Here is a 13386-nt window from a genome sequence, read left to right as displayed (position 1 = left end):
AATATGACTGTAAAGATGAAAATTAAAAAAGATTTTAAAAAAGGAATTGATGGGCGCCTGGGTGGCTCATTTGGTTAAGCATCTGCCTTCGGCTCAGGTCATGATCCCAGAGTCCTGGGATCAAGTCCCACATTGGGCTCCCTGTTCAGCAGGGAGTCTGCTTCTCCCTCTCACTCTCCCTCTGTGTTCTCCCTCTCTCTCAAATAATAATGAAATCTTAAACAAATTTTAAAAAGGAATTGATAAGATGTTGGTTAAAAAAGGAAAGAAGAAAAATTCAACTAAAAAAATTTGAAAAAGAAAAAGAAAATTTAAAAGATTAACTTTGAAAGACTAAAGAATCACAGGGAAAAAGCCATGAATTCTATGTGCGCTGGAGTCTTGGCAGTTCTCATTGATTGGTAAACTTGGTCTTGGCTGAACGTTCTTGCTGATCTGGGGGAGGGCCCTGTTGCGCTGATTCTCAAATGTCTTTGCCTGAGGCAGAATTGCACCGCTCTTGCCAGGGGCCAGGCTAAGTCATCTGCTCGGGTTTGCTCTTTGTAGCTTTCCCTGCAAGATTTCCGTACAGCTTTTGAGGACGAGAGTGAAAACGGCGGCCTCCCAATCTCTGGCCCCAGAGGAGCCAAGAGCTCAGGGCCCCACTCCTCAGTGAGCCCTCAGAGAAAAGCAGTCAATCACTCCTGTCTCCCTGGTCTCTGGCTGCACTCCGTGCTCACCTGGCCTGTGACCAAGCATTTCTATCTCTGGCACCTGACCCCGTTTGGAGTCTCCAAACCCAGCAGATTCCTGCAGTGCTCTCCCACGCCGCTCCTCCCGGGTGAGGAAGGGGAGTCTCCCCAGATCTGCACTTGTTGGGTCCCTGCTCAAAGAGTAGTGACCCAACAGTGCCACAGATCACGGTTTATGGCAACCCTGAGCCGAGAGCCCACTCCTCAGCTCCGTCTTTGCAGCTGGCTTCCCCGATCTGATACCTGGAAGCTCTGCCACACTCAGGCACCCCCGGTCTTTCTGTGATCCCCGAGGGTCCTGAGTCCCAGTGAGGGTTCCACCCCCACCCCACCCCCACTTAGCCACTGGAGTGACGTCCCTCAGCAGAGCAGACTTCTAAAAGTTCCAATTTTGTGCTCCGCTGCTCTATCACTGGCCAGTAGCCAGCTGATGGAGGCTCCCTCCCCCCACCATCTATCTTCCTGAATATCGCCTCGGATTCACTTCTCCACACGTCCTACCTTCCAGAAAGTGGTCGCTTTTTTGTTCATACAATTGCTGCTATTATTTTCTTCGATCTCCTGTTGAATTTGTAGGTGTTCTGAATGGTTTGATAACTATCTAGCTGAATTCCTGGGACCAGAAGAAATTTAGTTCTCCTACTCCTCCTCCATCTTGCTCCTCTAGTCAATAATTTTTTAAATTCCCTCCAAAATGTGGAAGGTCCTATTGACTGCTTCTATGAGCAAGCCTCTACCTTAAAAATCAATTATTAAAGGGTCCCTGGGTGGTTCAGTCGATTAGGCATCTGCCTTCAGCTCAGGTCATGATCTCGGGGTCCTGGGATTGAGCCCTACATCAGGCTCCCTGATCACGGGGGCATCTGCTTCTCCCACTCACTTGGCCCCTCCCCCTCAACTCATGTGCTCTCTCTCTCTCAAATAAATAAATAAAATCTTTTAAAAATCAGTTATTAATCTTCTGATATAGGTTACAACAAGCATCATTTTTTAAAAAACTGTATTATGAACAGAACAGTATAAAGAGATATGTAATTATTTGTGAAACAAATGTTCTGATGAAGAGATAACAAGAACTCCTTAGAACCTCAATTTTACCCTCAGGTTTGAAACATTAATAATGTTTGAAATAACAGGTTTTAACATGTTACTCATCATTTCTTGAAAAAAGAATTCTAATCTGAAATAACCTCAATTGCTAGAATTCCAAATTAATAATCTCCAAGGCCAAGTGCATTTGACTGTTCTTGATCACAAATGATATTCTTAGTCACCCCATCCTTTGCAGAAAAAGGACATTACCTGTATCAGAAGTTCTTACCTGGCCCTCTCCAACTGTTTCAGTGTCAATTACTGTGATGATGCCTGGAACCAAAGGACTCCGCCTGGAATTACTATGGAGGGCAACATCGTCTTCGGTCACACCTGAAGGCAGTGTGCCTGTCAGCTGAGTCACCACTTTCCCAACCATTGTCAAGCCAGTTTTCAATGTCTATACAATGAAATGTAAAACATATGACTTCACATCAGTATTTGGATTTTAAACAGAAATATGCATCTCGTTAATTCTCCTACCTTTTAAATTCCTTATTCTCTTACAAGCCTATATAGAGCAGTGAACTGTCACAGAAATTCAGTCTGACTTTTCATATGATCTTAAATTTTAGTTAGAAAATCAGTATTAATTTGAGTGAATGCTGTCAGTAGAATCCCCAAAGTCAGCATAGTGAGAATAAAGCCATAAGCAAATAATTTTTTTTAAAGCCATAAGTAAATCATTAAAGAGCTTTGTTTCACATGAGGGAACAATTATATTTTTATTTAAAAAAAATATTTCTTCTCTCCCCTCTTCTTTTTTTTTTTTAAAGATTTTATTTATTTATTTGACAGAGAGAGACATAGCGAGAGCAGGAACACAAGCAGGGGGAGTGGGAGAGGGAGAAGCAGGCTTCCCGCCGAGCAGGGAGCCCGATGTGGGACTCAATCCCAGGACCCTGGGATCATGACCTGAGCCGAAGGCAGACGCTTAACGACTGAGCCACCCAGGCGCCCCCTCTCCCCTCTTCTTAATGCATATAACAATGGCAAGATTTCATTCTTTCTGATGGCTGAATAATATCCCATTGTGTATATATACCACATCTTCTTTATCCATTCATGAGTCAATGGACATTTGGACTCTTTCCATAATTTGGCTATTGTTGATAGTGCTGCTATAAACACCGGGGTGTGTTTGCCCCCTTCAAATCAGAATTTTTGTACCCTTTGGGTAAAAACCTAGTAGTGCAATTGCTGGATCGTAGGGTAGTTCTATTTTTAACTTTTTGAGGAATCTCCGTACTGTTTTCTACAGTGGTTGTACCAGTTCACATTCCCAACAACAGTCTAAGAGGGTTCGCCTTATTCCACATCTTCACCGACATCTGTTATTATTTTTTGAAATATTATAAATCTAATTTTAAATCTATTTCTTAGCATGAAAAAGCCTTACCAATGGTAGAATGCCATTCCACCAGTGGTAGAATGAAAAAGACTATGCTTCCAAAGTAAATCTATAATATGTTGTTATATAATATTGTGCATCAAGATCAGGCATGTAGATACCTATTCCTATGCCATAGCCACACATCACAGGTGGGCCAGACAAGAGCCCCACATACTCCCATGTCACAGCCACAGCCCTACCAGAGTAGGTGGGCAGACAGGTGCAGCTCACACAGGAGATACCCCTTGAGCACCTGGCACTGGTGGCTAGGAAGGATAAGTGCTTCTGAGCCCCACGAGCTATCTCCTACAAAGGCCACTCCTTCAAGACTGCTAGAGGTAGCTGATGTGCCTAATACATAGAAACAAACACAGAAAGGCAAAATGAGAAGACAGAGGAGTATGTTCCAAAGAACAAGACAAAAGCTCAGGAAAAGACCTTAATAAAATGAGATAAGCAAGAGAGTTCAAAATAATGGTCATAGAGATGCCCACCAAACTCAGAATGAATGAATGAACACAGTGAAAACTTCAACAAAATGAGAGAAAATATTAAAAAGTATCAAATAGAAGTTACAGAGCTGAAAAATATATAAACTTAACTGAAAAATACCCTAGAGGGGTTCAACAGCAGACTAAATGAAACAGATCAGTGAGATAGAAGGCAAAACAATGGAACTCACTCAGACAAAGGAGCAAAAAGAAAAAAGATTTAAAAAATGAAAACCTTCGGAGAATTTCAAGCAGAACAACATTCACATTATAGGGTTCCCAGAGGAGAAGAAAGAAAAGGCCAGAAAAATTATTTTTAAAAAATAATAGCTGAAAATATCCCTAATCTGGGGAATTAAACAGGCATACGGGGGGGAACCCTGGAGAGTTCCAAATAAGACAAACCCAAAGAGATCCACACCAAGATACATTATAATTAAAATGGTAAAATTAAAGAGAGAATCCTAAAGGCATCAAAAGAAATACATACAAGGAAACCATATAAGACTATCAAGATTTTTCAGCAGAAACTTTACAGGTCAGAACAGAGTGGCATGACATATTCGAAGTGCTAAAAGGAAAAAACTTCCAACCAAGAATTCTCTACCCAGCGAACTGAAGGGGAGGATGCCTGGGTGGCTCAGTTGGTTAAGTGACTGCCTTCAGCTCAGGTCATGATCCCAGAGTCCTGGGATCGAGTCCCACATCAGGGTCCCAGCTCAGTGGGGAGCCTGCTTCTCCCTCTGACCCTCTCCCCTCTCATGCTGTTTCTCTCTCTTGCTCTCTCAAATAAATAAATAAATAAAATCTTTAAAAAAAAAATTGAAGGGGAAATAAGAATTTTCCAGATAAGCAAAAACTAAAGGAGTTTATCCTTGCTAAAATGGCCTTACAAGAAATGTTACAGGTACTTCTTTAAGCTAAAAAGAAATATTTAATATTTCATAACAAGGAAAAATACAAAAGTAAAACTCATTGGAAAAGATAAATCTATAGTACAGACAGTGGATCAATCACTTATAAAGCAAGTATGAAGGCTAAAAGAGAATAGTAGTAAAATTAAAACTACAGGGGCGCCTGGGTGGCTCAGTCGCTAAGCGTCTGCCTTAGGATCAGGTCATGATCCCAGGGTCCTGGGATCGAGCCCCACATCGGGCTCCCCTGCAGGGAGCCTGTTTTCCCTCTCCCGTTCCCCCTGCCTATGTTCCCTCTCTCGCTGTGTCTGTCAAATAAATAAAATCTTTTAAAAAAATTAAAACTACAATTGGTTAAGGGATGCATAAAATAAATGATGTAAAATGTGACATCAACATTACCCTGATACCAAAACCAGATAAGGACACCATGAGAAAGGGATATTACATGCCAATATCCCTGACAAACAAATATGCAAAAATCTGTAACAAAATATTAGCAAACCAAATTCAAAAACACATTAAAAGGCTCATATACCATGATCAAGTAGGATTTATTCCAGAGATGCTAGGATGGTTCAACAACCACAAATCAATGTGGTACACCATTTTAACAAAATGAGGGATAAAAATCTTATGATCATTTCAATAGATGCAGAAAAAACATTTGACAAAATTCAACCTCCATTTATGATAAAAACTTTCAACAAAGTGGGTATAAAGGGTACATACCTCAACAAAGTAAAGGCCCTGTATGATAAACTCATAACTAGTATCATACTTAATAGTGAAAAACTGAAAGCTTGTCCTTTAAAATTGGGAACAAGATCAGAATTCCACTTTCTCCACTGTTATTCAACATAGCATTGGAGGTCCTAACCACACCAATCAGGCAAGAAAAAGAAAAAAAAGGCATCCAAATCAGAAAAAGAAGTGGTAAAATCATCACTATTTGCAGATACACAGAAAACCTCCATCAAAAAACTGTTAGAACTAATAAACAAATTCAGTAAAGTTGCAGAATACAAAATCAATATACAGAAATCTGTGGCGTTTCTATACACTAATAACAAACTATCAGAAGAAGAAATTAAGAGAGCAATGGCATTCACAACAGCATCAAAAAGAATAAAATACCTAGGAATGAATTTAACCAGGGAGGTGAAAGCCACATACACTGATGAAAGAAACTGAAGAAGAAACAAATAAATGGAAAGACAGTCCATGTTCATGGATTGGAAGAATTTACACTGTTTAAATGTCCATACTACCCAACGCAATCTACAGATTCAATGCAATCCCTACCAAAATTCCAGTGGCATTTTTCACAGAACTAGAACAAATAATTCTAAAATTTGAATGGAACCATAAAAGACCCAGAATAGCCAGAGCAAACTTGAGAAAGAACAAAGCTAAAGGTATCATGGTCCCTTATTTCAAACTATACTACAAACCTATAGTAATCAAGACAGTATGATACTGGCATAAAAAACACACACATATCCATGAAACAAAATCAGTAGCTGAGAAATAACTCCCCAAGTATACAATTAATTTATAACAAGGAGGCCAAAAATATACACAGTGGAGAAAGGGCAGTCTCTTCAATAAATGGTTCTGGGAAAACTGGACAGTTATGCAATGGAATGAAACTAGACTTACAGATGTATTTGTGGACCTGACCCCAAAAGCAAGGGAAACAAAAGCAAAAATAAACAAATGGGACTCCATCAAACTGAAAAAGTTCTGCACAGCACAGGAAACCATCATCAAAATGAAAAGGCTTAATGGAAGAAGACATTTGCAAATCATATATCTGATACAAAACCAAAACACATAAAGAATTCATACAACTCAGCAACAATGATAACAACAACAACAAAAAAATAAAATAAAAAAATGAGCAGAGGATCTGAACAGACATTTTTCCAAAGAAGATACAGAGATGGTCAAAAGACATGGAAAGATGTTCAACATCACTAATCAGCAGGGAAACGCAAATCAAAACCATGATGAGTTATCACTTCACACCTGTTAGAATGACTATTATAAAAAAAAAAAATAAGACAAATAGCAAGTGCTGGAGAGGATGTGGAGAAAAAAGAACCCTTGTTAGCTGTCGGTAGGAATGTAAACTGGTGCAGCCAGTACGGAAAACAGTATGGAGATTCCTCAAAAAGTTAAGAATAGATCCACCATATGATCCAGGTGTTCTACTTCTGGGTATTTACTCAAAGAATAGGAAAACACAAATTCAAAAAGATATATACACCCCTATGTTCACTGCAGCATTATTTACAATAGCCAAGATATGGAAACAACCTAAGTGTCCACTGATAGATGAATGGATAAAGAGGATGTGTTATATATATAATATATATATTATATATATAACAGAATACTACTTAGCTACACAGAATGAAATACTGCCATTTGTGACAACATGGATGGACCTTGAGGTTATTGGGCAAGGGAGATAAGTCAGATAGAGAAAGACAAATACCATTTGATTTCATTTATATATGGAATCTAAAAAAACAAACAAAAGAATATAAAAAAGATTCACAGAGAATGGATTGATGGTTACCAGACGGGAAGGTGACTGGGAGGTAGGCAAATGGGTGAAGGAAGTCAATTTGATGGTGATGAATGGTGACTAGACTTTTGGTGGTAATCATTTTGTAGTACATACAGATGTCAAATTATAATGTACACATAAAATGTATATGTTATATACCAATTTTACCTCAATTAAGAAAAAAAAGATTTGGCATGTGGAAATACAGTCTCCATCCAAGATACCAATCACTAGATGAATAAAACATCACAAAAGATTAGCTAAGAAGGTTCTTTTTTCTCTGGTAACAGAAAACAATTCAATGTAATGCTTCTAATATACTATTTCAATTAAAGACAACTTAAGATGTTTTATAATTACATTTTAGTTCCATTTCATTCGAAGGATAAAGACAAAACTAACTCCTGTGAGTTTTTTCTTTTATGTGAATCTTATCTGATTACTGCTATTTGCATTAACAAACAATAATGTTAAAGTAATGGGTTTTTGTGGGGTTTTGTCCCACAAAGAGAAAAAAACTAAAAGAAAGAGAAAAGCACGTAATTCATAAATACCTAAAAAAGATTTAACCAGCAGAGTGAAAAGAAGTAATCTAGATTACATGGACATATCAAAAATTATGTAGAATACACACATTCAGAAATAATTTTTTTCCAATTCTCAAATTGTGAGAAAAATTTTTATTAAAATACTACAAACTAATCTTTAATGAAATGACTCTCTTTTCAGAATAATCATGGAGAATATGCTCACCTATATTCTGGCATATGCTATAGCTAAATTTTAAAATGAAAATTATTATAGACATGTTATTTCAAATACTGTTTCATAAAAGATAGGCAAAGAAGGGACAGGCCTAAATGTGATTTAAGCAACAATGAGATTGGAATTAATAAGGAAATGTATTTTCCAAGGAAATTTTCCATTAAAACACCATATAACTAACACTAGCAATATATGTATTATTTTACTGTAGTATGTCCCATGGAATCTTTACTGTGAACTTGTCAAGGATCTTAACATAAATGATCTCTACAGATTTCTTCGAACACCTCAGGTTTATAGAAGAGAAAATGGAGGCTACAGAAGTTAAGTAAAACAGCAGCTCAAACAGCTAGCCAATGACAAAGCCAGAATTCAATCAATTCAATTCAATTAGACTGTCTATCTCCAAAGCCTGATTTCAACCACCATCCAGTATTGCCTTGTACTATTCCTGTTACTACTTGTGATCTCACACTTCATGAATTCAGAACACAGATGTAGACGGGGCGGGGGTGGGGGGAGGGGGATAGGGAAAAATGAAGACTATAATAGTGTGTCCTAATAAATACTTAAATAAAATGACCATCAAAGCCATTTGCTGAACTCAAGCAAAAAGATATAACTTACTGCTGACTGAAACCATGAAAAAGCCACAAATCAATTGTAATTCTTCTGTTCAGCGCTAAAAACTCAAACTGCAGTGATTATAAAACACATTAGCATTCCTCAGTTAGCAGCCAAACATTTTTTCAATAATTCACAAGCAATGACTTACACAAAGTCTGTTAGAGCGTTGTCAAGAAGGTCTCTGAAGGACCAACAAAATCAGGCGCCACTGTGTACTGATGTCAAAGCTGGCTAGGAAGCCTGATTAACCTCTGAGATGCCTCAGCTGCAGTACTCCATCAATGCTAATGGAGATGCTCCCACTTAAACAGAGCTATCCCTTTGTCAAAGGAATTCGCCCTTCAGGTTTAAAGTCTGGTTGTATATCCTCCCCATTTGCCCTTGAGCCTATTATTTCATGCTTTTATATCAATGAATAGGAATAAAACTAAAAGAACTGGAGCACACAGAAAGTGGGAAGAAGTGTACCAAAGAGACCACAAGATAAAAGGAAAAGTCAATATAAGAGAACTAGGAAAAAAAACTCCAGAAAGGGGGAAAACAGAGTAGTATATTTCACCGTCAAAGGCTCACATCACATGAAGAGTTATTGATAATTCTCACACACATACACCAAGAAAACTTACAACTACCATTTTATTAGTGGACAAAAATCTAAACCCAAAACTTAACAGTCATCAAATCTGCACTTTGTATAGTAAGTGACAAGATAGCACTACCTATCATAGCTCATTAACTTTCAAAATAAGGTATAATGCAGGGGGTGAAAGGGGTCCTGGAAGTTTCCTGCATCAGCAAAGACCTTTGCTTCTAGAAGAAATTTGTTTCCATGTTAGAATCAAACACACTGATAAGAACTAGTGTCCAGAAGAAATATATAATGTTATTCAATAGTGTTCACATACCATATTTAGATACCTAAATCACCTCAGAGTAATTAGTCTTTTGATTAGATTTTAGCCAAAAGAGCCTGTACATACCTGATGAGTCCCTCGACATACCAAAAAGGATGAAGACCCAGTAAAAATTAGAAATAAAAAAAATCGAATTTGGCCAAAGGGAGAATATTAAATTAGACTGAGTGTCTTCACAGTCTGAGGTAGCTAAAAAGTTTATTATCCTGACAAATCTTAACAAGAGTTATTCAGAGAACTAAATTTTATCTTGTAGGAGAGCTGAATGTAAGGCTACACCAACTACGTCAGATAGTCCACCTTGAACAAAAATTCAAATGAGCATGGTACTTATTCTGTTCTGTGCAGACAGATTTGCCAAAGGGTCACTAGTCATCTTTAACCTTTCTCATGTCATATCAGTTGTCTTCCCTGTCCATTAGCGCTAATGGTGCTGCTCTCACAAAAGCTGTTAGTTGTCATTAAGAAGTTATCAGATAACCAGGGAAAAAAGGAGGCATTTTTATTAAATCAATTTACCACACTGGCGTTAGAACACATTAAAAGGAATAATCAAATAGGACAGATATATGGTAATTAGGAAATACGGACCAAGATTTTATAAATGTATCAAAATAATGCAATTTGAATTATTTCAGTTTTAAACTTTTCCCCTTAGCACTGCCACAGAGAATTCATCACCATTATATTCTAAAGAAAGCCACATAAATTATTTGGAAAAGCAAAGGGAAAAATCTAAAAATATAAAGATTAATTTTAAGTGCTATTTGAAAATCCAGAAACTATAAAAAAGATTATTTCCTCTAAGGAGACTCAAGTACATACACAATTAATATATTTGTACTTAAAACTATATGGTGAGACAAAAAATAAGAAGAAAAATTTAATAATTAATCCTTCTATATAACAAAGCAGTTAATCTCTATGGAGTTATATAAGCAGGTGTCATCAGTGAGAGAAAAATATTAATGATTACTCTTTGAGAAAAAGTGATTTAACAAGCAAAGTGAATATTTTAAGATTAGTATTTTCTTTTTTTTTTTTTAAGATTTTATGTATTTATTTGACAGAGAGAGACACAGCAAGAGAGGGAATACAAGCAGGGGGAATGGGAGAGGGAGAAGCATGCCTCCCGCGGAGCAGGGAGCCCGATGTGGGGGCTCGATCCCAGGACCCTGGGACCACGACCTGAGCCGAAGGCAGACGCCCAATGACTGAGCCACCCAGGCGCCCCCAAGATTAGTATTTTCTTAAGGAGGACATACTACATGGCTTTTTAAACATTTTCATGTTATATCTCAAAAAAATGTATTATCTAGAAATGATAAAAATGGTAAGAAATATCAAGAAATTTTATTTTCTATTTTCAATAATGGCAGGCTAGGTAAATCAGGTCAACCCTACCAAAGAAAACAAGTAGGGTAACTGGGGAGAATTTTTTTTTCAACTCTGCTTAAAGGTACTAAATATTTAACAAGATAGTAAAGAGTTACTAGATCCAAATCCAAAAGAACAAGAAAATCCAGACATGTGAGCAGGATAGTTAGGCCTAGATGCATCTCATGATTCTAGAGGAGGCTTCTAAGAGACCGAGTGGTGCTTTTGATGGACTTGTGGTACTAGGTGGTCATGTCCAAGGAAGTCTACCTGGTGACTTTCAAACCTCCATGTTTTGTTTGTTTGTTTGTTTTAAATATTTATTTATTTTATTTTTTTCTTTAAAGATTTTATTTATTTATTTATTTATTAGAAAGCGAGAGAGAGAGAAACAGCATGAGAGGGGAGAGGGTCAGAGGGAGAAGTAGGCTCCCCACAGAGCAGGGGGAGTCCGATGTGGGACTCGATCCCGGGACTCCAGGATCATGACCTGAGCCGAAGGCAGTCGCTTAACCAACTGAGCCACCCAGGCGCCCTAAACCTCCATCTTTTTGGCTAAGACACAATAGAAATAAGAGAAAACCTGTAGCAATCAGGGTCTCATAGCTCTTTCAGGTGAGCTTTATTTAAGTAATTTAATTAACTCAATCCCTGAAATTGGAATTAGAGGATCCAAGACTGATAGTGCCGCCAAACTCTGGTATCTCAAACTCAAAACTGTTTCTAGGTTCACAACATCAAAAACTAAGGTGACTAACATAAAATTTAAAAATTAAATTAAATTAAAAAAAAATCTGGCAAACAAGGAGTCAAGACATCATTAGTGACAACCAGCAAAAATAACAAACAATAAAAATACCCCCAAAAGAAGCCAGACACTGGAGTTATCGGAAACAGACTTTAAAATAACCGTGCTTATGGGGCGCCTGGGTGGCTCAGTCGTTAAGCGTCTGCCTTCGGCTCAGGTCATGATCTCAGGGTCCTGGGATCGAGCCCCGCATCGGGCTCCCTGCTCAGCCAGGAGCCTGCTCCTCCCTCTTCCACTCCCCCTGCTTGTGTTTCCTCTCTAGCTGTCTCTCTCTCTGTGTCAAATAAATAAATCTTTAAAAAAAAAATAAAATAAAATAAAATAACCGTGCTTAGTACATTTAAAGAGTTTGGTACTTTGAGATAAAACTGAATTCTAGAGAACCAGAAACTATCACTATTTACTAAAAGATTTTATCAATGTATATATGTTTGATTTTATCAAGCCCAAAAAGTATATATATTAAGATAATCATATAATTGTTCTCCTTTTATTCTGTTCATGTAGCAAATTATATTCATTGATTTTGAGTAATAAGGCAGCCTGTATTGGAATTATCCCACTGGATTGTGACATTATCCTTACAATACATGTTTAATTTTTTTCTGCTAATATTTTGCTTAGGATTTTTCATATTCATGAGTAAGAGAGGACTATAGTTTTCCTTTTTCATAATGTTCTTGTCAAGTTTCAGTATCAAGGTGATCCTGCATCATAAAACAAGATTAGGCACTATTTGACTCTTTTATTCTATGGAGGAGTCTTTGTAATACTGCCATTGTTCACTCTTAAATGTGAGCATTCTCTGGAGAAGGTTTCTAGGTTTGAAGATCTTTGGTGAGATTGCTCTTTTCTTAGTAAACTTTTTTATTCCCTTATACAGAAAAGTACAGGAATTATAAGTGTGTATCATGATGAATTTTCACAAGTGAATATGCTAATAGAAGTATAATACATAATGTAATAGTAACAAAGACAAAAAATATATTTATAATTACACTACTTAATTAGAGAAGTCATTTTGATGTACTTATCTTGGAAAACTGCAACTACTTTATACCTCAGAAGGCTAATTTACCCACAAAGTTTCTTATATCTAATAACTTATTAGGAGAAATTACCATTTGGGAGGTAAAATCATCTCAACTTTCCAATCTTTCCAATATATAATATCCACATCTTGGAAGTGAAATGAAGGATCATTCTATTTCTGGGAAAATAACTAAATACTAAACACTAATACTAAATACCAAAATAATTTAATATTTTTAAAAGAAATCTCAAAATATTCATGGTAATGCAAGAGTCCATAAGTACATAAACATTATATAAGAAAAATGTTTTCAAAAATATTTCATGGCATGGGGCACCTGGGTGGCTCAGTCAGTTAAGCATCTGCCTTCGACTCAGGTCTTGATCCCAAGGTCCTGGGATTGAGCCCCAGACCGGGCTCCCTGCTCATCGGGGAGTCTGTTTCTCCCTCTCCCTCTGCCCCTCCCCTTGCTCCTGCTCTCTCTCTCTCTCTCTCAGATAAATTAAATCTTTAAAAAATATTTCATATAAGTTACACATAAGATAAAAAAAAAAAAGCAGTATGTAGGGGCGCCTGGGTAGTGCAGTCAATTAAGCATCCGACTCTTGGTTTAGGGTCAGGTCATGATCTTAGGGTCATGGGATCGAGCCCCACCTCGGGCTC

General features: G+C 37.4%; 1 protein-coding gene across 1 annotated transcript in view; it reads right to left on the bottom strand.

The window, feature by feature from the left end:
- BCAS3 (BCAS3 microtubule associated cell migration factor) overlaps window positions 1–13386 on the bottom strand; it is a 602596-nt gene that overhangs the window by 421303 nt on the left and 167907 nt on the right. Inside the window, exon 12 of the mRNA XM_044921944.1 lies at window positions 2053–2223. Within this exon, the coding sequence (XP_044777879.1) occupies window positions 2053–2223 (171 nt within the window). The remainder of the gene's footprint in view (window positions 1–2052; window positions 2224–13386) is intronic.

Source organism: Neomonachus schauinslandi, chromosome 15, assembly GCF_002201575.2.
Source record: "Neomonachus schauinslandi chromosome 15, ASM220157v2, whole genome shotgun sequence".
NCBI classification, from domain to species: Eukaryota; Metazoa; Chordata; class Mammalia; order Carnivora; family Phocidae; genus Neomonachus; species Neomonachus schauinslandi.
Note: the sequence above shows the minus strand (reverse complement) of the source record. Positions and strands in the feature narration are given on the sequence as shown.